Source organism: Oncorhynchus gorbuscha, linkage group LG02 (assembly GCF_021184085.1).
Source record: "Oncorhynchus gorbuscha isolate QuinsamMale2020 ecotype Even-year linkage group LG02, OgorEven_v1.0, whole genome shotgun sequence".
In the NCBI taxonomy this organism is placed as follows: Eukaryota; Metazoa; Chordata; class Actinopteri; order Salmoniformes; family Salmonidae; genus Oncorhynchus; species Oncorhynchus gorbuscha.
In genome coordinates, this window is record NC_060174.1 from 76,856,127 (window position 1) to 76,881,680 (window position 25,554).

General features: G+C 44.6%; 1 protein-coding gene across 1 annotated transcript in view; it reads right to left on the minus strand.

Annotated features, from left to right (window-relative positions):
- LOC123990688 (Down syndrome cell adhesion molecule homolog) overlaps positions 1 to 25,554 on the minus strand; it is a 134,777-nt gene that overhangs the window by 77,993 nt on the left and 31,230 nt on the right. Inside the window, exons 2-3 of the mRNA XM_046291441.1 lie at positions 18,850 to 19,167; positions 17,926 to 18,075 (exon numbers count right to left, since the gene is read on the minus strand). Of these exons, the coding sequence (XP_046147397.1) occupies positions 17,926 to 18,075; positions 18,850 to 19,167 (468 nt within the window). The remainder of the gene's footprint in view (positions 1 to 17,925; positions 18,076 to 18,849; positions 19,168 to 25,554) is intronic.

Here is a 25,554-nt window from a genome sequence, read left to right on the forward strand (position 1 = left end):
CTGTACCGATACCCCCCTGTGCATAGTCTCGCTATTGTTATTTTACTGCTGCTCTTTAATTACTTGTTACTTTTACTCTTATTCTTACTCATATTTCTTTTAACTGCATTGTTGGTTAAGGGCTTGTAAGTAAGCATTCCACAAATTAACTTCTAACAAGGCACACCTGTTAATTGAAATGCATTCCATGTGACTACCTCATGAAGCTGGTTAAGAAAATGCCAAGAGTGTGCAAAACTGTCATCAAGGCAAAGGGTGTCTACTTTGAAAAATCTCAAATATAAATTATATTTGGATTTGATTAACACTTTTGAGTGAGTCCAAACTTTAGACTGGTACTATGTATGACATATAATATTAAATGGTGTTGCTCCAACGCATTACAAAATGTAATAATGATATTAAATATATTTATATTGTATATATTGTGTGGTGACTTCATGGCCCCAGTGACAGAGCGGACTGTTTACACACCGGCTGCCATGTACCCTGTGGTGTCTTCACTGTGTCCATGGTGACAGACAGACCAGTAACAATACACCAGGGGGAAACTGGCTCTGGCTGGGCCTCAAACTAATGCTACAACATGACTCCACTGAGTGAGTGAGTGAGTGAGTGAGTGAGTGAGTGAGTGAGTGAGTGAGTGAGTGAGTGAGCGATTGAGTGAGTGAGTGAGTGAGTGAGTGAGTGAGTGAGTGAGTGAGTGAGTGAGTGAGTGAGTGAGTGAGTGAGTGAACACCAGCCCTTGAACACATGATGATAACGGCCTGGCTTTGACAAAACTCTTGATATTTACTTCAAAGCCACATTACACACAGCCAATTAAGCACCATGGTGTGGTTGGCTTGTCTCCCTCAAAGCAAACACCAGACAGGTGACACACGACTGACAAGCTGGCCACTAAACAACTTGGAAATGTCAACGAAGCATGAGCGATCAACTGAAATACAACAGATAGATAGGCAACTCCCAACCAGAAGAATAAATCAGCATGTATGAATACCAATAAAACAGGAATAAGAACAACATGAATATTGTGTTGTTTCTGAACACCATTATATCACATATATTTTGGGTAGATGACTCAACAAGAAATACAACACGTTCAGGTGTAATACATACAGTCAGACACCCTATATATACTGATAGTATCAGGACGCTACTAAGACAACTGATGGTAGATTTTCAATATTGGTTGGATGACTTCCCATCTCATTGTGTATCTTATCACTTTGCTCCTAAGTACAAGGACAGAGAGTGACTGTGGAGTGAGAGGTAAAAAGAGAGAGAGAGAGAGATGGGAGGGGGGGCAGAAAAGGGCTATGTACTATGATGGCCGATGGCCCTGGTGTGTGGCTCGTGTGTGGAATGAGAAAGAGTGTATAGAGCGTGTGTGTGCGTGTGCCACTCTGCAGTGCTGGTGTCCGGCCCCACTCGTGCTGAATGCAGAGGAGGCCAGATCAGGCCATGGCAAATCCCTACAAGGCCTTCCTCAGTGACTGCAGCACAGCACAGACCTCAGCCTGCACCTGGGGAATGGGGCAACACTGCTAGGGCTGTGTCTCTCCCTCTGAGGCAACAGCAGCAGAATCAGAAACCCAACCCGACACAAACACATCCAATAAGAACACTCATTTTGGTATTGATGGAGAATAAGTGTTGGGGTTGGTTTTACAAATAGAATGTCAATCAATAAAATATCAATAGAATTTAGAGTTTACTTTTGCATGAAACAAAAACAGTTTTGTCAGAACCTATCTATGCAACAAATATGCAGTCTTGCAATATGAGAAGCTCTTTTGAGGTTTCAGTTGAATTCGACCCTCAGTATCAGCATAGTAGATACAGGAAGGACTTCCAACCAATATCCATTTCATTAATTGGTACTGATACTGACCTTGTATATAGTGTATATTATCGAGTGTATTTCTTTAATTCTCATGTGTACTCTACAGAGGGTGTATTTATTTTATTTGTGTGTGTACTCTACAGAGGGTGTATTTATTTTATTCTTGTGTGTACTCTACAGAGGGTGTATTTCTTTAATTCTCATGTGTACTCTATAGAGGGTGTATTTATTTTATTCTTGTGTGTACTCTACAGAGGGTGTATTTATTTTATTCTTGTGTGTACTCTACAGAGGGTGTATTTATTTTATTCTTGTGTGTACTCTACAGAGGGTGTATTTATTTTATTCTTGTGTGTACTCTACAGAGGGTGTATTTATTTTATTATTGTGTGTACTCTACAGAGGGTGTATTTATTTTATTCTTGTGTGTACTCTACAGAGGGTGTATTTATTTTATTCTTGTGTGTACTCTACAGAGGGTGTATTTATTTTATTATTGTGTGTACTCTACAGAGGGTATTTATTTTATTTATTTTATTCTTGTGTGTACTCTACAGAGGGTGTATTTATTTTATTCTTGTGTGTACTCTACAGAGGGTGTATTTATTTTATTCTTGTGTGTACTCTACAGAGGGTGTATTTATTTTATTCTTGTGTGTACTCTACAGAGGGTGTATTTATTTTATTCTTGTGTGTACTCTACAGAGGGTGTATTTATTTTATTCTTGTGTGTACTCTACAGAGGGTGTATTTATTTTATTCTTGTGTGTACTCTATAGAGGGTGTATTTATTTTATTCTTGTGTGTACTCTACAGAGGGTGTATTTATTTTATTCTTGTGTGTACTCTACAGAGGGTGTATTTATTTTATTCTTGTGTGTACTCTACAGAGGGTGTATTTATTTTATTATTGTGTGTACTCTACAGAGGGTGTATTTATTTTATTATTGTGTGTACTCTACAGAAGGTGTATTTAATTCATTATTGTGTGGATTTCTTTTATATGACTGCATTGTTGAGCATTTCACTGTACTGATTATACCTGCAATGCCTGTGACAAATAAACTCTGGTTTGATTTGGTACTATTAGACATATCTCATAATATCCCTTGTCTAAGTCTGACTCACCAACAGTAAAGGTAAGAAGACTGAATCCATGATGAGATTCATTAATTGCACCTCAGAAGGACCAAATCTATAAGACAGTTGCGGATGCAAGGTACCCTTCACTATTGGAATGAAAACATTCCAGAGCTTAGAACCAAGAACAATACATAACAGGATTGATCCTGCATTCTGCTATTGCAGCCAGCCAGCCACACTGCAGAGCAGAGAAAATATAAATGTGTGGGTGTCATTGCTTTATCCGCACCTATATCTTCACCCATATCTTAGTGAGAATCAGCTGATTATCAGAGGGGAGCATGTAGCTATAGACACAATTTAATGGGATATGGGCCTTACTTTTCTCTCTTCAAATCATTGCCATAATTCCTGCCACACGATCATCACTTCTTTCCATCTAAAATAATGTTACCATATTGTTTGTGTTTTGAACCATGTCATAAAAAAGGTTAAGTGTAATAATCCATCATCTATTAGATTCACCAGCGGTCCTCAACTCTGAGCATGGAGAGCTACAGTATATGGTGTGCAGCTTTTTGTTCCAGCCCTGCATTAACCATCTGGTTTAACTAGTCAAGGTCCTGATAAGCAGTAAATTGTTTCAATCAGTTGTGTACTGTAAGACAGTGCTGGGCTGCAACAAAAGCCTGCACGCCAGGTAGTTTACCAGTACCAAAAATCAAATCAAATCAAATTGTATTTGTCACATGCGCCGAAGAGAACTTTACTGTGAAATGCTTGAACAATTCCCAACAATGCAGAGTTTAAAAATAAAAATAGTAACACAAGAGGAATAAAATAAAATACACAAGAATGGAGCTATATACAGGGAGTACCAGTACCAGATCAATGTGGAGATATATACAGGGAGTACCAGTACCAGATCAATGTGGAGCTATATACAGGGAGTACCAGTACCAGATCAATGTGGAGATATATACAGGGAGTACCAGTACCAGATCAATGTGGAGCTATATACAGGGAGTACCAGTACCAGATCAATGTGGAGCTATATACAGGGAGTACCAGATCAATGTGGAGCTATATACAGGGAGTACCAGTACCAGATCAATGCGGAGATAGAGTGGGGCAAAAAAGTATTTAGTCAGCCAACAATTGTGCAAGTTCTCCCACTTAAAAATATGAGAGAGGCCTGTAATTTTCATCATAGGTAGACTTCAACTATGACAGACAAAATTAGAAAAAAAAATCCAGAAAATCACATTGTAGGATTTCTAACAAATTTATTTGCAAATTATGGTGGAAAATAAGTATTTGGTCAATAACTAAAGTTTATCTCAATACTTTGTTATATACCCTTTGTTGGCAATGACAGAGGTCAAACGTTTTCTGTAAGTCTTCACAAGGTTTTCACACACTGTTGCTGGTATTTTGGCCCATTCCTCCATGCAGATCTCCTCTAGAGCAGTGATGCTTTGGGGCTGTTGCTGGGAAACATGGACTTTCAACTCCCTCCAAAGATTTTATATAGGGTTGAGATCTGGAGACTGGCTAGGCCACACCAGGACCTTGAAATGCTTCTTACGAAGCCACTCCTTCGTTGCCCGGGCGGTGTGTTTGGGATCATTGTCATGCTGAAAGACGTTTCATCCAGCCACTGATGGAAGGAGGTTTTTCATCTTCAATGCCCTTGCTGACGTAGAATGGAATGGAGTTTTTCTAAATACTCAAAATAGGTTTTCACTCAAAACGATACATGGCCCCATTCATTCTTTCCTTTACACGGATCAGTCGTCCTGGTCCCTTTGCAGAAAAACAGCCCCAAAGCATGATGTTTCCACCCCCATGCTTCACAGTAGGTATGGTGTTCTTTGGATGCAACTCAGCATTCTTTGTCCTCCAAACAGGACGAGTTGAGTTTTTACCAAAAAGGTCTATTTTGGTTTCATCTCACCATATGCCATTCTCCCAATCTTCTTCTGCATCATCCAAATGCTATCTAGCAAACTTCAGACGGGCCTGGACATGTACTGGCTTAAGCAGGGGGACACGTCTGGCACTGCAGGATTTGAGTCCCTGGCGGCGTAGTGTGTTACTGATGGTAGGCTTTGTTACTTTGGTCCCAGCTCTCTGCAGGTCATTCACTAGGTCCCCCCGTGTGGTTAAGCTGCTTACCTATTGCAGATTCAGTCTTCCCAGCCTGGTGCAGGTCTACAATTTTGTTTCTGGTGTCCTTTGACAGCTCTTTGTTCTTGACCATAGTGGAGTTTGGAGTGTGACTGTTTGAGGTTGTGGACATGTGTCTTTTATACTGATAACAAGTTCAAACAGGTGCCATTAATACAGGTAAAGAGTGGAGGACAGAGGAGCCTCTTAAAGAAGAAGTTACAGGTCTGTGAGAGCAAGAAATCTTGCTTGTTTGTAGGTGACCAAATACTTATTTTCCATCATAATTTGCAAATAAATTCATTAAAAATCCTACAATGTGATTTTCTGGATTTGTGTCCATTGATTTGTGGCATTGTCATGCTGAAGGGTCATGTCAGGATGAACCTGCAGGAAGGGTACCACATGAGGGAGGAGGATGTCTTCCTTGTAACACACAGCGTTGAGAGTGCCTTCAATGACAACAAGCTCAGTCCGTTCATGCTGTGACACACCGTCGCAGACGATGACAGACCCTCCACCTCGTCCCGCTTAAGAGTACAGGCCGCGGTGAAACACTCATGCCTTCGACGATGAATGCGAATCCGACCATCACCCCTGGTGAGACAAAACTGCGACTCGTCAGTGAAGAGCACTTTTTGCCAGTCCTGTCTGGTCCAGCAGCGGTGGGTTTGTGCCCATAGGCAACGTTGTTGCCGGTGATGTCTGTTGAGAACCTACATGCCCTCAGTCCACACTCTCTCAGTCTATTGCGGACAGTCTGAGCACTGATGGAGGGATTGTGCGTTCCTGGTGTAACTCGGGCAGTTGTTGTTTCCATCCTGTACCTGTCCCGCAGGTGTGATGTTCGGATGTACCAATCCTGTGCAGGTGTTGTTACATGTGGTCTGGCACTGCGAGGATGATCAGCTGTCCTTCCTGTCTCCCTGTAGCGCTGTCTTAGGTGTCTCACAGTACGGACATTGCAATTTATTGCCCTGGCCACATCTGCAGTTCTCATGCCTCCTTGCAGCATGCCTAAGGCATGTTCGTGCAGATGAGCAGGGACCCTGGGCATCTTTCTTTTGTTTGTCAGTAGAAAGGCCTCTTTCTGCAATTTTCATAACTGTGACCTTAATTGCCTACTGTAAGTTGTCTGTAAGTTGTTAGTGTCGACCGTTCCACAGGTGCATGTTCATTAATTGTTTATGGATCAATGAACAAGCATGGGAAACAGCGTTTAACATTTACATTTACATTTAAGTCATTTAGCAGACGCTCTTATCCAGAGCGACTTACAAATTGGTGCATTTCACCTTATGACATCCAGTGGAACAGTCACTTTACAATAGTGCATCTAAATCTTAAAGGGGGGGGATACTTATCCTATCCTAGGTATTCCTTAAAGAGGTGGGGTTTCAGGTGTCTCCGGAAGGTGGTGATTGACTCCGCTGTCCTGGCGTCGTGAGGGAGTTTGTTCCACCATTGGGGGGCCAGAGCAGCGAACAGTTTTGACTGGGCTGAGCGGGAGCTGTACTTCCTCAGTGGTAGGGAGGCGAGCAGGCCAGAGGTGGATGAACGCAGTGCCCTTGTTTGGGTGTAGGGCCTGATCAGAGCCTGGAGGTACTGAGGTGCCGTTCCCCTCACAGCTCCGTAGGCAAGCACCATGGTCTTGTAGCGGATGCGAGCTTCAACTGGAAGCCAGTGGAGAGAACGGAGGAGCGGGGTGACGTGAGAGAACTTGGGAAGGTTGAACACCAGACGGGCTGCGGCGTTCTGGATGAGTTGAAGGGGTTTAATGGCACAGGCAGGGAGCCCAGCCCACAGCGAGTTGCAGTAATCCAGACGGGAGATGACAAGTGCCTGGATTAGGACCTGCGCCGCTTCCTGTGTGAGGCAGGGTCGTACTCTGCGGATGTTGTAGAGCATGAACCTGCAGGAACGGGCCACCGCCTTGATGTTGGTTGAGAACGACAGGGTGTTGTCCAGGATCACACCAAGGTTCTTAGCGCTCTGGGAGGAGGACACAATGGAGTTGTCAACCGTGATGGCGAGATCATGGAACAGGCAGTCCTTCCCCGGGAGGAAGAGCAGCTCCGTCTTGCCGAGGTTCAGCTTGAGGTGGTGATCCGTCATCCACACTGATATGTCTGCCAGACATGCAGAGATGCGATTCGCCACCTGGTCATCAGAAGGGGGAAAGGAGAAGATTAGTTGTGTGTCGTCTGCATAGCAATGATAGGAGAGACCATGTGAGGTTATGACAGAGCCAAGTGACTTGGTGTATAGCGAGAATAGGAGAGGGCCTAGAACAGAGCCCTGGGGGACACCAGTGGTGAGAGTGCGTGGTGAGGAGACAGATTCTCGCCACGCCACCTGGTAGGAGCGACCTGTCAGGTAGGACGCAATCCAAGCGTGGGCCGCGCCGGAGATGCCCAACTCGGAGAAGGTGGAGAGGAGGATCTGATGGTTCACAGTATCGAAGGCAGCCGATAGATCTAGAAGGATGAGAGCAGAGGAGAGAGAGTTAGCTTTAGCAGTGCGGAGCGCCTCCGTGATACAGAGGAGAGCAGTCTCAGTTGAATGACTAGTCTTGAAACCTGACTGATTTGGATCAAGAAGGTCATTCAGAGAGAGATAGCGGGAGAGCTGGCCAAGGACGGCACATTCAAGAGTTTTGGAGAGAAAAGAAAGAAGGGATACTGGTCTGTAATTGTTGACATCGGAGGGATCGAGTGTAGGTTTTTTCAGAAGGGGTGCAACTCTCGCTCTCTTGAAGACGGAAGGGACGTAGCCAGCGGTCAGTGATGAGTTGATGAGCGAGGTGAGGTAAGGGAGAAGGTCTCCGGAAATGGTCTGGAAAAGAGGGGAGGGGATAGGGTCAAGCAGGCAGGTTGTTGGGCGGCCGGCCGTCACAAGACGCGAGATTTCATCTGGAGAGAGAGATGAGAAAGAGGTCAGAGCACAGGGTAGGGCAGTGTGAGCAGAACCAGCGGTGTCGTTTGACTTAGCAAACGAGGATCGGATGTCGTTGACCTTCTTTTCAAAATGGTTGACGAAGTCGTCTGCAGAGAGGGAGGAGGGGGGAGGATTCAGGAGGGAGGAGAAGGTGGCAAAGAGCTTCCTAGGGTTAGAGGCAGATGCTTGGAATTTAGCGTGGTAGAAAGTGGCTTTAGCAGCAGAGACAGAGGAGGAAAATGTAGAGAGGAGGGAGTGAAAGGATGCCAGGTCCGCAGGGAGGCGAGTTTTCCTCCATTTCCGCTCGGCTGCCCGGAGCCCTGTTCTGTGAGCTCGCAATGAGTCATCGAGCCACGGAGCGGGAGGGGAGGACCGAGCCGGCCTGGAGGATAGGGGACATAGAGAGTCAAAGGATGCAGAGAGGGAGGAGAGGAGGGTTGAGGAGGCAGAATCAGGAGATAGGTTGGAGAAGGTTTGAGCGGAGGGAAGAGATGATAGGATGGAAGAGGAGAGAGTAGCGGGGGAGAGAGAGCGAAGGTTGGGACGGCGCGATACCATCCGAGTAGGGGCAGTGTGGCAGGTGTTGGATGAGAGCGAGAGGGAAAAGGATACAAGGTAGTGGTCGGAGACTTGGAGGGGAGTTGCAATGAGGTTAGTGGAAGAACAGCATCTAGTAAAGATGAGGTCGAGCGTATTGCCTGCCTTGTGAGTAGGGGGGGAAGGTGAGAGGGTGAGGTCAAAAGAGGAGAGTAGTGGAAAGAAGGAGGCAGAGAGGAATGAGTCAAAGGTAGACGTGGGGAGGTTAAAGTCGCCCAGAACTGTGAGAGGTGAGCCGTCCTCAGGAAAGGAGCTTATCAAGGCATCAAGCTCATTGATGAACTCTCCGAGGGAACCTGGAGGGCGATAAATGATAAGGATGTTAAGCTTGAAAGGGCTGGTAACTGTGACAGCATGGAATTCAAAGGAGGCGATAGACAGATGGGTAAGGGGAGAAAGAGAGAATGACCACTTGGGAGAGATGAGGATCCCGGTGCCACCACCCCGCTGACCAGAAGCTCTCGGGGTGTGCGGGAACACGTGGGCGGACGAAGAGAGAGCAGTAGGAGTAGCAGTGTTGTCTGTGGTGATCCATGTTTCCGTTAGTGCCAAGAAGTCGAGGGACTGGAGGGAGGCATAGGCTGAGATGAACTCTGCCTTGTTGACCGCAGATCGGCAATTCCAGAGGCTACCGGAGACCTGGAACTCCACGTGGGTCGTGCGCGCTGGGACCACCAGATTAGGGTGGCCGCGGCCACGCGGTGTGGAGCGCTTGTATGGTCTGTGCAGAGAGGAGAGAACAGGGATAAACAGACACATAGTTAACAGGCTACAGAAGAGGCTACGCTAATGCAAAGGAGATTGGAATGACAAGTGGACTACACGTCTCGAATGTTCAGAAAGTTAAGCTACGTAGCAAGAATCTTATTGACTAAAATGATTAAAATGATACAGTACTGCTGAAGTACTGCTGAAGTAGGCTAGCTGGCAGTGGGTGCGTTGTTGACACTACACTAATCAAGTCGTTCCGTTGAGTGTAATAGTTTCTACAGTGCTGCTATTCGGGGGCTAGCTGGCTAGCTAGTAGTGTTGTTTACGTTACGTGTGTCCCTCATTTTGTCTGTCATAGTTGAAGTGTACCTATGATGAAAATTACAGGCCTCTCTCATCTTTTTAAGTGGGAGAACTTGCACAATTGGTGGCTGACTAAATACTTTTTAGCCCCACTGTATATACAGGGAGTACCAGTACCAGATCAATGTGGAGATATATACAGGGAGTACCAGTACCATATCAATGTGGAGATATATACAGGGAGTACCAGTACACGATCAATGTGGAGGTTTATACAGGGAGTACCAGTACCAGATCAATGTGCAGAGGTATTTGGGGTAGATATGTACATGAAGGCAGGGTAAATTGACTTGGCATCAGGATAGATAATAACAAGGTATTTGAGATATATTTGTACATGAAGGCAGGGTAAAGTGACTAGGCATCAGGATAGATAATAATAAGGTATTTGAGATATATATGTACATGAAGGCAGGGTAAAGTGACTAGGCATCAGGATAGATAATAATAAGGTATTTGAGATATATATGTACATGAAGGCAGGGTAAAGTGACTAGGCATCAGGATAGATAATAATAAGGTATTTGAGATATATATATGTACATGAAGGCAGGGTAAAGTGACTAGGCATCAGGATAGATAATAATAAGGTATTTGAGATATATATGTACATGAAGGCAGGGTAAAGTGACTAGGCATCATGATAGATAATAATACGAGTAAAATAAAGAACAGAGCAGCCAGGGTTGACCTACAACTACTGACATAAACAATGCACTTTAATGCAATGCAACTCCTACCCACTGTCTTCTTAAAATGTTTGTATTTTCCATGGTCATTAGCACATCTTTCCACGCATGCAGACACTGAAGCTCTTTGAGTGGTGTATCGTTAGGTTCTGCACAGCAACCTAGTCTAAAGTGGGCCTAACCCCAGTGAGACTTACAGGGGAATGGTTAAAGGGGGCCTGCTGCCTGCGCTTCATGGTACACCTCTCCAAACAGAAATACTACCATCTATAATTCATACTACCAGATACAGAAAAGCTACATTTGAAGTTTTTCATGTCTAAGTGTTGATATTCTCATTTTTAACTCATTAAACATTTAAAAGGTGGGCTTTGGCAGCCCATGGAAAATAAGAGTAGGGCTTGGTGATCTGTCTAGAGCCACCAGTCAACATGGATACCACATACACACACATACACATATTCTTTCACACACACAGACTCTTTAAATTGCACTTCATATGCATGATCCATGAAGAATGGGGAGAACGGATGGTGGGTTTGTGCGTTGAGACGTGGATAAAGATGATTTGCTCACGGATTCGTAGACTTCCGTCATTTATTATTAAGCATGGAGAAGAGCGCTGGATTGGTGGCGGCAACATTTTTCTGACCGTGGTCACATATGGATTTTAACAGTGGAAAGTAAACACGAAAAGTGTTTGGGAAAAAGGCCCATTTAGTCTTGCATTAGAAAATGATGGCATTGCATCCATACAGTGCATACTTGTAATTCATTCATTTGAACAATCAATCAATCATTCAAACAGTCATGTATTAATTCTAGGGAAAAAATGTAACTCAACATTATGAAAAATATGTATTCCATAAACCATAACCCTGTATCCCCTCAGCTCCAAAAGATCCTTGCGGCAAATCCATTTATGGACAATTAAGAGATTGTTGCTTTCACCTCAGTGGACAAATTGAAAAACGTCAACAAAAAAGAAATCACTGCATTTGCCCTCCGTTCAAAAGCCAAAACAACATTAGCTTTGTCTATTGAGTTTGTTAAATGCCCGACATAAAGTGAATTTGCCCCCGGGGGCTAGGAAACAATCGAGTAGACAACCAACGGAGACCGAGTAGACGAACAAGGCAATGGCTCCCATCACCAGAGAACTGGGTCAATAGCACTGAGGCTAAGTGACACCACAGGGTTGCCATGCCTTCCTCCCTGCTCTCGTGGAAGACTCTCGCCCACCCTGGGTCAGCAGGGAAATAGGGACACTCTGTCATGGGGTCCGACGGACGTGAACACACAACAAAACGTAATGAGCTGGTTGCATGGCTGGAATAGGGGCATGGGCGCTAATCTACTAGTCTAGTCTGACCTCAAAAAGCCTTGCAGACAGACAGGGCAAAGCACATCCACACATCCCTTGGGTCAAAACTCTTAGCTATCTCAGAACTATGGCCTTCTTTTCTTGCAGTGAGATAATCCCTTACCAGACTGGTTTTGTGAAGATTTTTACGTAACATGTTCTCTATATACAGTTCAGGTTGGAAATTTACATACACCTTTAGCCAAATACATTTTTTACATTTAATTCTAGTTACAATTCCCTGTCTTAGGTTAGTTAGGATCACCACTTTACTTTAAGAATGTTAAATGTCAGAATAATAGTAGAGAGAAGGATTTATTTAAGCTTTTATTTCATTCATCACATTCCCAGTGGGTCAGAAGATTACATACACTCAATTAGTATTTGGTAGCATTGCCTTAAAATTGTTTAACTTGGGTCAAACATTTCAGGTAGCCTTCCACAAGCTTCCCACAATATGGTGGGTGAATTTTGGCCCATTCCTCCTGACAGAGCTGGTGTAACTGAATCAGGTTTGTAGGCCTCCTTGCTCGCACATGCCTTTTCAGTTCTGCCCACAAATTTTCAAAAGGGTTGAGGTTAAGGCTTTGTGATGGCCACTCCAATACCTTGACTTTGTTGTTCTTAAAAGCCATTTTGCCACAACTTCGGAAGTATGGTTGGGGTCATTGTCCATTTGGAAGACCCATTTGCGACCAAGCTTTAACTTCCTGACAGATGTCTTGAGATGTTGCTTCAAGATATCCACATAATTTTCCTGCCTCATGATGCCATCTATTTAGTGAAGTTCACCAGTCCATCCTGCAGCAAAGCACCTCCACAACATGATGCTGCCACCCACGTGCTTCACGGTTGGGATGGTGTTCTTCGGCTTGCAAGCCTCCCCCTTTTTCCTCCAAACATAACGATGGTCATTATGGCCAAACAGTTCTATTTTTGTTTCATCAGACCAGAGGACATTTCTCCAAAAACTACGATCTTTGTCCCCATGTGCAGTTGCAACCATAGTTTGGCTTTTTTATGCCGGCTTTGGAGCAGTGGCTTCTTCCAAAGTCAGCTCAGCAGTCAGCTCAGCTATCCCCATTGAGACCGTGTCTGTGCCTCGACCTCGGTTGGGCAAAACTAAACGTGGCAGTGTTCGCCTTAGCAATCTCACTAGGATAAAGACCTCCTCTGTTCCTGTCATTATTGAAAGAGATCATGATACCTCACATCTCAAAATAGGGCTACTTAATGTTAGATCCCTTACTTCAAAGGCAATTATAGTCAATGAACTAATCACTGATCATAATCGAAATGTAATTGGCCTGACTGAAACATGGCTTAAGCCTGATGAATTTACTGTGTTAAATGAGGCCTCACCTCATGGCTACACTAGTGACCATATCCCCGGTGCATCCCACAAAGGCGGAGGTGTTGCTAACATTTACGATAGCAAATTTCAATTTACAAAAGAAAAATGACGTTTTCATCTTTCGAGCTTCTAGTCATGAAATCTATGCAGCCTACTCAATCACTTTTTATAGCTACTGTTTAAAGGCCTCCTGGGCCACATACAGCATTCCTCATTGAGTTCCCTGAATTCCTATCGGACCTTGTTGTCATAGCAGATAATATTATCATTTTTGGTGACTTTAAGATTCACATGGAAAAGTCCACAGACACACTCCAAAAGGCTTTCGGAGCCATCATCAACTCAGTGGGTTTTGTTCAACATGTCTCTGGACCTACTCACTGTCACAGTCATACTCTGGACCTAGTTTTGTCCCATGGAATAAATGTTGTGGATCTTAATGCTTTTCCACATAATCCTGGACTATCGGACCACCATTTTATTACATTTGCAACTGCAACAAATAATCTGCTCAGACCCCAACCAAGGAACATCAAAAGTCATGCAATAAATTCACAGACAACACAAAGATTCCTTGATGTCCTTCCAGACTCCCTCTGTCTACCCAAGCACGCCAGAGGACAAAAATCAGTTAACCACCTAATTGAGGAACTCAATTTAACCTTGCACAATACCCTAGATGCAGTTGCACCCCTAAAAACTAAAAACATTTCTCTTAAGAAACTAGCCCCCCTGTATACAGAAAATACCCGAGCTCTGAAGCAAGCTTCCAGAAAATTGCAACGGAAATGGCGCCACACCAAACTGGAAGTGTAACGTCGTTTGTCTGTTGAATGAAGAGAGTCAGACCGAAATGCAGCGTGTAGGTTACTCATGACTTTAATGAAATATATCGCGGTACATGAAATAACTGAATAAATACAAAAACAACAAACGGAACGTGAAACCTATTACAGCCTATCTGGTGAACACTACACAGAGATAGGAACAAACACCCACAAAATACAACGCGAACTCAGGCTACCTAAATACGGTTCCCAATCCGAGATAACGAGAATCACCTGCCTCCAATTGAGAATCGCCTCAGGCAGCCAAGCCTAACTAGACACCCCTAATCAAACCCCAAAGTCTTCCAACTAGCTTGGAAAGACAGTACCGTGCAGTATCGAAGAGCCCTGCCTGCTGCTCGATCATCCAATTTTTCCAACTTAATTGAGGAAAATAAGAACAATCCGAAATTCCTTTTTGATACGGTCACAAAGCTAACTAAAAAGCAGCATTCCCCAAGAGAGGATGGCTTTCACTTCAGCAGTAATAAATTCATGAACTTCTTTGAGGAAAAGATTGTGATTATTAGAAAGCAAATTACTCCTCTTTAAAAGCAAATGACTCCTCTTTAAATCTGCGTATTCCTTCAAAGCTCAGTTGTCCTGAGTCTGCACAACTCTGCCAGGACCTAGGATCAAGAGAGACACTCAAGTGTTTTAGTACTAAATCTCTTGACACAATGATGAAAATAATCATGGCCTCTAAAACTTCAAGCTGCATACTGGACCCTATTCCAACTAAACTAATATAATAATAATAATATAATACTAAAAGAGCTGCTTCCTGTGCTTGGCCCTCCTATGTTGAACATAATAAACATCTCTCTATCCACCGGATGTGTACCAAACTCACTAAAAATGCAGTAATAAAGCCTCTCTTGAAAAAGCCAAACCTTGACCCAGAAAATATAAAAACTATCAGCCTATATCGAATCTTCCATTCCTCTCAAAATGTTTAGAAAAGGCTGTTGCGCAGCAACTCACTGCCTTCCTGAAGACAAACAATGTATACAAAATGTTTCAGTCTGGTTTTAGACCCCATCATAGCACTGAGACTGCACTTGTGAAGGTGGTAAATTACCTTTTAATGGCATCAGACTGAGGCTCTGCATCTGTCTTTGTGCTCCAAGACCTTAGTGTTGCTTTTGATACCATCGATCACCACATTCTTTTGGAGAGATTGGAATCCCAAATTGGTCTACACGGACAAGTTCTGGCCTGGTTTAGATCTTATCTGTCGGAAAGATATGAGTTTGTCTCTGTGAATGGTTTGTCCTCTGACAAATCAACTGTAGATTTTGGTGTATGTCAAGGTTCTGTTTTAGGACCACTATTGTTTTCACTATATATTTTAACTCTTGGGGATGTCATTCGAAAACATAATGTTAACTTTCACTGCTATGCGGATGACACACAGCTGTACATTTCAATGAAACATGGTGAAGCCCCAAATTGCCCTCGCTAGAAGCATGTGTTTCAGACATAAGGAAGTGGATGGCTGCAAACTTTCTACTTTTAAACTCGGACAAAACAGTGATGCTTGTTCTAGGTCCCAGGAAACAAAGAGATCTTCTGTTGAATCTGACAATTAATCTTAATGGTTGTACAGTCATCTCAAATAAAACTGAAGGACCTCAGCGTTACTCTGGACCCTGATCTCTCTTTTGAAGAACATATCAAGACTGTTTCAATGACAGCTTTTTTCCATCTACGTAACATTGCAAAAATCAGAAACTTTCAGTCCAAATATAATGCAGAAAAATTCATCCATGCTTTTGTCACTTCTAGGTTAGACTACTGCAATGCTCTATTTTCCGGCTACCCGGATAAAGCACTAAATAAACTTCAGTTAGTGCTAAATACGGCTGCTAGAATCCTGACTAGAACCAAAAAATTTGATCATATTACTCCAGTGCTAGCCTCTCTACACTGGCTTCCTGTCAAAGCAAGGGCTGATTTCAAGGTTTTACTGCTAACCTACAAAGCATTACATGGGCTTGATCTTACCTATCTCTCTGATTTGGTCCTGCCGTACATACCTACACGTACGTTACGGTCACAAGACGCAGGCCTCCTAATTGTCCCTAGAATTTCTAAGCAAACTGCTGGATGTAGGGCTTTCTCCTATAGAGCTCCATTTTTATGGAATGGTCTGCCTACCCATGTGAGAGACGCAAACTCGGTCTCAAACTTTAAGTCTTTACTGAAGACTCATCTCTTCAGTGGGTCATATGATTGAGTGTAGTCTGGCCCAGGAGTGTGAAGGTGAACGGAAAGGCTTTGGAGCAACAAACCGCCCTTGCTGTCTCTGCCTGGCTGGTTCCCCACTTTCCACTGGGATTCTCTGCCTCCAACCCTTACTAGGGCTCTTTCATACCATCCCTAGGAGGGGTGCGTCACTTGAGTGGGTTGAGTCACTGATGTGATCTTCCTGTCTGGGTTGGCGCCCCCCCTTGGGTTGTGCCGTGGTGGAGATCTTTGTGGGCTATACTCAGCCTTGTCTCAGGATGGTAAATTGGTGGTTGAAGATATCCCTCTAGTGGTGTGGTGGCTGTGCTTTGGCAAAGTGGGTGGGGTTATATCCTTCCTGTTTGGCCCTGTCCGGGGGTGTCATCGGATGTGTCTCCTGACCCCTCCTGTCTCAGCCTCCAGTATTTATGCTGCAAAAGTTTATGTGTCGGGGGGCTAGGGTCAGTTTGTTATATCTGGAGTAATTCTCCTGTCCTATCCAGTGTCCTGAGTGAATTTAAGTATGCTCTCTCTAATTCTCTCTTTCTTTCTCTCTCTCGGAGGACCTGAGCCCTAGGACCATGCCTCAGGACTACCGGGCATGATGAGTCCTTGCTGTCCCCAGTCCACCTGGCCGTGCTGCTGCTCCAGTTTCAACTGTTCTGCCTGTGATTATTATTATTTGACCATGCTGGTCATTTATGAACATTTGAACATCTTGGCCATGTTCTGTTATAATCTCCACCCGGCACAGCCAGAAGAGGACTGGCCACCCCACATAGCCTGGTTCCTCTTTAGGTTTCTTCCTAGGTTTTGGCCTTTCTTGGGAGTTTTTCCTAGCCGCCGTGCTTCTATACCTGCATTGCTTGCTGTTTGGGGTTTTAGGCTGGGTTTCTGTACAGCACTTTGAGATACCAGCTGATGTACGAAGGGCTATACAAATAAATGTGATTTGATTTGATTCCTTGCTGAGCGGCCTTTCAGGTTATGTCGATATAGGACTTGTTTTACTGTGAAAATAGAACCTTTTGTGCCTGTTTCCTCCAGCATCTTCACAAGGTCCTTTGCTGCTGTTGTTCTGGGATTGATTTGCACTTTTCGCACCAAAGTACGTTAATCTCTAGGAGACAGAACGCGTCTCCTTCCTGAGCGGTATGACGGCTGCGTGGTCCCATGGTGTTTATACTTGCATACTATTGTTTGTACAGATGAACGTGGTACCTTCAGGCATTTGGAAATTGCTCCCAAGGATGAACCAGACTTGTGGAGGTCTATAATTATTTTTCTGAGGTATTGGCTGATTTCTTTTGATTTCCCCATGATGTCAAGCAAAGAGGCACTGCGTTTGAAGGTAGGCCTTGAAATACATCCACAGGTACACCTCCAATTGACTCAAGTGATGTCAATTAGCCTATAAAGAAGCTTCTAAAACCATGATATCATTTTCTGGAATATTTCAAGCTGTTTAAAGGCACAATCAAATTAGTGTATGTAAACTTCTGACCCACTGGAATTGTGATACATTGAATTATAAGTGAAATAATATGTCTGTAAACAATTGTTGGAAAAATGACTTGTGTCATGCACAAAGTAGATGTCCTAACCGACTTGCCAAAACTATAGTTTCTTAACAAGAAATTTGTGGAGTGTTTGAAAAACGAGTTTTAATGACCCCAACCTAAGTGTATGTAAACTTCCGACTTCAACTGTACATTATATCGTGATTAGAGAGTGATTAGAGAGCAGAGACTTACTCTGGACATTGATAGACACTGTGTCTTTCTCCCAGGACACAACAGTGATGTAGGCCTCCACCGAGGCTGGGATAATGCACTTGAACACCGCCACATTGCCTCTCATGGCTTTCTGGTCCTCCACACGGACCGTGTAGGGCTCTCGTAGAACTGGAAGAGATGGGGGAAACAAGAAATGAGAGTCCTCAATGAATTGACTTTCATTTTTCTGTTCTGGCAAATGATTTGCTGTCTATATATTTTGTTTCTTTGCTTTCTTCACTGCTTTAATCACAAGCATAACAAATGTGACATCCCTGGTTAGACTCTGAACATTACCAACTGAAATGTTTAGCAGGTGGTCACTAGTCACCCAAGTGGTATACTATACCCCATTTAGTGACCAACAAGCTTCTGTTCAACATCTCCACACTGTCTGCAGCCCTAATTCCCGCCTCTGTAATCAACTGTCCATTTCCATAACCACACTGGCCACTGACCACTATACTGTAGGGCTGGGATTTGCCAGGGACCTCACGATACAATATAATCCCGATACTTAGGTACCCTTAGGTGTATCACGATGCTATATGTATTGTGATTCGATACTGTGACTTTATTGTGATATGATGTTCCTGACAGAGACAAGAGAGAGCCTTGACAAAACAAGTTTTGATCAGTAATGGAAATAAAACCGCTGAATACATGTTGGCTGACCATGTAAAAAGAAGATGGAGAACAAGCTATAGAAGGAGAGATACTAGAGTTTTGGAACAGGTACAGCAGACTAGCGCTAGATAATGTTAACTACCTAGCAATGATTTTTGGAATAATAAAAATAATAATAATAATAATAATAATAATTCTCACATCACTACTGCTTTAGATAAACAACCCTACTGTACATTATACAGTATGCATAAACCAAGCAGATAGACCACTCACCAGCCTTAATATGGACATCTTGGCTCCTGATTTTCCCTGAGGGGTTCTCCGCTGTGCAATAGTAGGTGTTGTCATGGATGAGGTTGCTGAAGCTGGAGGGATTGAAGTGGAAGATCTGGAGGGTGCCATTGGGGTGCACGTGGCGGATCCCGGGGACATCGTAGATTTCCTCTCCGGTGGCCAAGTACCAGCGCAGCGAGGCGGGGGGCACGCCCACGGCGGGACAGGGCACCGAGGTCCCTGTGGTGCTGGCAAACACTACCTCTTGCACAGATGCATTGACAAAATATAAGCTGGAACGTAGATCTTCACTGAAAACTGAAAAGAAAACAGAGCAGAGCAGGGAATGTTAGTCATTGGTAGTGTTTAGGTTTTTTGCTGCCCATCTTCTCATCTAACGTCCAGCCTTTTGCCACCTTTGATTTTTATATACTGTATATCCCTTATCTTGATCAATGTGAAGAAAAAACACTGAGCCTTTTTACGTTTTTGGATAATTTTTTCTTAAATATATTATCCATCCCCTTACTTGGAGGGGTATTTTTATGGGAGTTGTTTCACAATGTAACATTTTGAGTGAAATAATCAACCGATGAATGGCCAGAAGAACCAGTCTCCATCTTAACAATGGAGGCCATTTTGCAATATCTCTGAACTAAAACATCTGAATGCCTCGTCAGCAGAGCTCCACTATGCATTTATCTCTAAGACTTCTTATGTTGTATTTCACTTTGAGTCTGTGGTGCTGTAATGGTGTTGTGCTCTGACTGCATGGCCAAAGTGCTATTTTCAACTGCAGTGAGGAGGAAGGGAGAAAGGAGAGTTGTTCAGTATTAAGAGGCATTTCAGAGGAGCCGAGGGAGAGGAGAGGAACTTGGGAGGGCCAGCATAGCACCAGACCTGATTACAAACACAGTGCATAATGGGAAACTGGGGCTGGAGGGCTGCTTGTGGAGGGCTGAGCCACGACCCCGCTAAGAAATGTGGCGTCTGTGCAGGTGGATGTTGCTACTCCCTCCCACCCAACCCAATACTGAACCAATTCTTTATGAGCTGGTAAGGTGTACTGTTTAGGCAGGCACCAAGGCTTCTGGGAAATCAAAGATACTAGGCAAGCACTCCATGTAACCTAGTGTGTCTGCCTTATTGTTAACATGGGCTTTTGGGTGAGTTCTTCTAAATCCTGCTTCTTAAAATGGCTGTCATTTAGTTATATAGATTATTATTGGATATGAAAAAAAAACAGTTGAGAACCATACCAACCATGTCCTTTTTTCTTAATAGCAAATAGATTGGAATTGCTGTTGTGTGTTTGTCATCTCATCACAGTTTGTAGCAACTTAATTATGTAAAAAGTATTTTTCCAGACTATTCCCACAACCTGTCTTGTCACTGTAACCAGCCTACCTGTTGGTGTGTGATCCTACACTCCCTGTCCTGTCACAACCTAACACTAAAGCATGTACTTTGTGATGTACTCAAAGGTGCTCTATTATAGAGTACCCAACCTGCCTCATTCCCTGCCCTGTCACAACCCTGCCTGCCTCATTCCCTGCCCTGTCACTACCCAGCATGCCCCATTCCCTGCCCTGTTTTTACCCAGCCTGCCTCATTCCCTGCCCTGTCACAACCCTGCCTGCCTCATTCCCTGCCCTGTCTTTACCCAGCCTGCCTCATTCACTGCCCTGTCTTTACCCAGCTTGCCTCATTCACTGCCCTGTCTTTACCCAGCTTGCCTCATTCACTGCCCTGTCTCTACCCAGCCTGCCTCATTCACTGCCCTGTCACTACCCAGCCTGCCTCATTCACTGCCCTGTCTTTACCCAGCTTGCCTCATTCACTGCCCTGTCTTTACCCAGCCTGCCTCATTCCCTGCCCTGTCACAACCCTGCCTGCCTCATTCCCTGCCCTGTCTTTACCCAGCCTGCCTCATTCACTGCCCTGTCTTTACCCAGCTTGCCTCATTCACTGCCCTGTCTCTACCCAGCTTGCCTCATTCACTGCCCTGTCTCTACCCAGCCTGCCTCATTCACTGCCCTGTCACTACCCAGCCTGCCTCATTCACTGCCCTGTCTTTACCCAGCTTGCCTCATTCACTGCCCTGTCTCTACCCAGCCTGCCTCATTCACTGCCCTGTCACTACCCAGCCTGCCTCATTCACTGCTCTGTCTCTACCCAGCCTGCCTACATGCCTTCATGTGCTGCCAATCCCCCTCCTCTGGGAACAAACATTTTAGTGCTTCATCAATACCTACAGTGCCTTGCGAAAGTATTCGGCCCCCTCGAACTTTGCGACCTTTTGCCACATTTTAGGCTTCAAACATAAAGATATAAAACTGTATATTTTTGTGAATAATCAACAACAAGTGGGACACAATCATGAAGTGGAACGACATTTATTGGATATTTCAAACTTTTTTAACAAATCAAAAACTGAAAAATTGGGTGTGCAAAATTATTCAGCACCTTTACTTTCAGTGCAGCAGAAGATCAGTGAGGATCTCTGAATGATCCAATGTTGACCTAAATGACTAATGATGATAAATACAATCCACCTGTGTGTAATCAAGTCTCCGTATAAATGCAACTGCACTGTGATAGTCTCAGAGGTCCGTTAAAAGCGCAGAGAGCATCATGAAGAACAAGGAACACACCAGGCAGGTCCGAGATACTGTTGTGAAGAAGTTTAAAGCCGGATTTGGATACAAAAAGATTTCCCAAGATTTAAACATCCCAAGGAGCACTGTGCAAGCGATAATATTGAAATGGAAGGAGTATCAGACCACTGCAAATCTACCAAGACCTGGCCGTCCCTCTAAAGTTTCAGCTCATACAAGGAGAAGACTGATCAGAAATGCAGCCAAGAGGCCCATGCTCACTCTGGATGAACTGCAGAGATCTACAGCTGAGGTGGGACACTCTGTCCATAGGACAATAATCAGTCGTATATTGCACAAATCTGGCCTTTATGGAAGAGTGGCAAGAAGAAAGCCATTTCTTAATGATATCCATAAAAAGTGTTGTTTAAAGTTTGCCACAAGCCACCTGGGAGACACACCAAACATGTGGAAGAAGGTGCTCTAGTCAGATGAAACCAAAATTGAACTTTTTGGCAACAATGCAAAACGTTATGTTTGGCGTAAAAGCAACACAGCTCATCACCCTGAACACACCATCCCCACTGTCAAACATGGTGGTGGCAGCATCATGGTTTGGGCCTGCTTTTCTTCAGCAGGGACAGGGAAGATGGTTAAAATTGATTGGAAGATGGATGGAGCCAAATACAGGACCATTCTGGAAGAAAACCTGATGGAGTCTGCAAAAGACCTGAGACTGGGACGGAGATTTGTCTTCCAACAAGACAATGATCCAAAACATAAAGCAAAATCTACAATGGAATGGTTCAAAAATAAACATATCCAGGTGTTAGAATGGCCAGGTCAAAGTCCAGACCTGAATCCACTCGAGAATCTGTGGAAAGAACTGAAAACTGCTGTTCACAAATGCTCTCCATCCAACCTCACTGAGCTCGAGCTGTTTTGGAAGGAGGAATGGGAAAATATTTCAGTCTCTCGATGTGCAAAACTGATACAGACATACCCCAAGCGACTTACAGCTGTAATCACCGCAAAAGGTGGCGCTACAAAGTATTAACTTAAGGGGGCTGAATAATTTTGCACGCCCAATTTTTCAGTTTTTGATTTGTTAAAAAAGTTTGAAATATCCAATAAATGTCGTTCCACTTCATGATTGTGTCCCACTTGTTGTTGATTCTTCACAAAAAAATACAGTTTTATATCTTTATGTTTGAAGCCTGAAATGTGGCAAAAGGTCGCAAAGTTCAAGGGGGCCGAATACTTTCGCAAGGCACTGTAACAAGGGCTCCATCTACCACAACCTGCTTCCACCTTGTCTGGTATAGCATATACAAATACTTCCATAATATACATGTATATTGCATTTAAACACTCACTTCACACATACCAAAATGCACAGGATTTCCTTTATATACATAGAGTCACAACTATTTGTACCTCAAACTTACAGACATCTACATTTGATGGCATGTGTTGTCACTAGTCAGGGTTGTTTTAGTTTCTAAATGGAGACATCCATAAGCATGGAATGGCGAAGGGAAGTGCATGACTGCTCCATTCTTATGGATCGGCTAACAGGAAATCGCCAGACCCCAACATTAACAGTTCAATAGATTGGCTGTTTGGGAGCACACACACACAACCAAGATTCACATGTTTGATTGATGAGTGGTCTGAAAAGCATGGTATAGTAACTCCAACTGTGTGTGTACGTGTGTGTGTGCATGTGCATGTGTTGTGTGTGGTTGCGTGCATGTGTGAGTGTGAGTGTGTGTGTCCTACTGTATTTACCCCTGTGGTTAACACACAGATCAATAGCTCTCAGACCAGCTAGGCAGCTGCAGGTGGCTCATCATAGTATTAATAAATGCTAAGAGTTAGCCTGAAGCTCTCATAAATATAAATACAACCAGCTCCATCGTCAGCCATTACAGAGGGAATGGATGAACAATGAGTGGATTCCTCTTAGCAAGGCAAAGACAGGGTTGAGAGACAGTCAGAATACAGGTTCCATAAGGTGTATAGCTCATGTTTGGAGAAGAGGGCCAGCCTCCTCTGTTGTACTTTGCAGGTTCTAAATGCGAACAAAGAGCCATCAAAGCTGAGCTCTGAGTGTGTTTGAAAGGTGAAAAATGAAGAAAGGCTGCCTCATGACTAATTTTGTCTCAATCTACCTTTTCACATACTCATTCAAATGTAGCCCCCGTTTCTGGACGGCTGAATCCTTAAAACAGTGAAGCCGTGACGGACGAATGCAGGCGCTGCCAGAGCCCAGAACCCAATGTAGGAGAGCAGAGATATACTTTAGAGAGCATTGTCAAGGAAAACAGTGAGGTATAGTGGAGAGAGAGAGAGAGAGAGAGAGAGAGAGAGAGAGAGAGAGAGAGAGAGAGAGAGAGAGAGAGAGAGAGAGAGAGAGAGAGAGATTGAAAGCACTCAGTCAATAAGATACAGGCAGTTACTAGCAAAGAGAAAGAGAGACAGAGAGAAAAGCCACTAGGAGTGTCAGCGGCATTCTTCCACTTGCTCTGTCTCTGCAGCTCTCCACTGCTCTCTCCAGAAAATGACCACTCCTCCTTTTTCTTCTTCACTCTCTCTCTCTTTCCCTTCCCTCTCCATACCACTTTCTCCTCTTCTCCCCTCCTTTCTCTCCCTCTCCCCTCTCCATCCCACTCTCTCTCATCTCCCTCTTCGCCCCTCCTTTCTCTCTCTCCCTTCCCTCTCCATCCCACTCTCTCCTCTCCTCTTCTCCCCTCCTTTCTCTCTCTCTCTCTCCCTTCCCTCTCCATCCCACTCTCTCTCCTCCTCTCCTTTCTCTCTCCCTTTCCTCTCCATCCCACGCTGTCTCCTCTCTTCTTCTCCCTTCCTTTCTCTCTCCCTTTCCTCAACATCCCACTCTCCCCTCCTTTCTCTCTCCCTTTCCTCTCCATACCACTATCCTCTCCTCCCCTCCTCTCCATCCCACTCCCCTCTCCTCCCCTCCTTTCTCTCTCCCCTCCTTTCTCTCACCCTTTCCTCTCCATCCCACTATCCTCTTCTCCCCTCCTTTCCCCCTCCCTTTCCTCTCCATCCCACTCTCTCTCCTCCCCTCCTTTCTCTCTCCCTTTCCTCACCATCCTACTCTCTCTCCTCCTTTCTCTCTCCCTTTCCTCTCCATCCCTCTCTCCTCTTCTTCCCCCTTTCTCTCTCCCTTTCCTCACCATCCCTCTCTCCTCTTCTCCCCCCTTTCTCTCTCCCTTTCCTCTCCATCTCTCTCTCCTCTTCTCTCCTCCTTTCTCTCTCCCTTTCCTCTCCATCCCACTTTCCTATCCTCTTCTCCCCTCATTTCGCTCTCCTTTTCCTCTCCATCCCACTCTCCTCTTCTCCCCTCCTTTATCGCTCCCTTTCCTCACCATCCCACTCTCTCTCCTCTTCTCCCCTCCTTTCTCTCTCCCTTTCCTCTCCATCCCTTTCTCCTCTTCTCCCCCCTTTCTCTCTCCCTTTCCTCTCCATCCCTATCTCCTCTTCTCCCCTCCTTTCTCTCTCCCTTTCCTCTCCATCCCACTTTCCTATCCTCTTCTCCCCTCATTTCGCTCTCCTTTTCCTCTCCATCCCACTCTCCTCTTCTCCACTCCTTTATCTCTCCCTTTCCTCACCATCCCACTCTCTCCCCTCCTTTCTCTCTCCCTTTCCTCTCCATCCCACTATCCTCTCCTCCCCTCCTTTCTCTCTCCTTTTCCTCTCCATCCCACTCCCCTCTCCTCCTTTCTCTCTCCCTTTCCTCTCCATCCCACTATCCTCTCCTCCCCTCCTTTCTCTCTCCCTTTCCTCTCCATCCCACTCCCCTCTCCTCCTTTCTCTCTCCCTTTCCTCTCCATCCCACTATCCTCTCCTCCCCTCCTTTTTCTCTCCCTTTCCTCTCCATCCCACTCCCCTCTCCTCCTTTCTCTCTCCCTTTCCTCTCCATCCCACTCCCCTCTCCTCCTTTCCTCCTTTCCTCTCCATCCCACTCTCCTCTCTTCTCCCCTCCTTTCTCTCTCCCCTCCTTTCTCTCCCTTTCCTCACCATCCCACTCTCCTCTCCTCTTCTCCCCTCCTGTCTATCTCCTCCCCTCCTTTCTCTCTCGCTT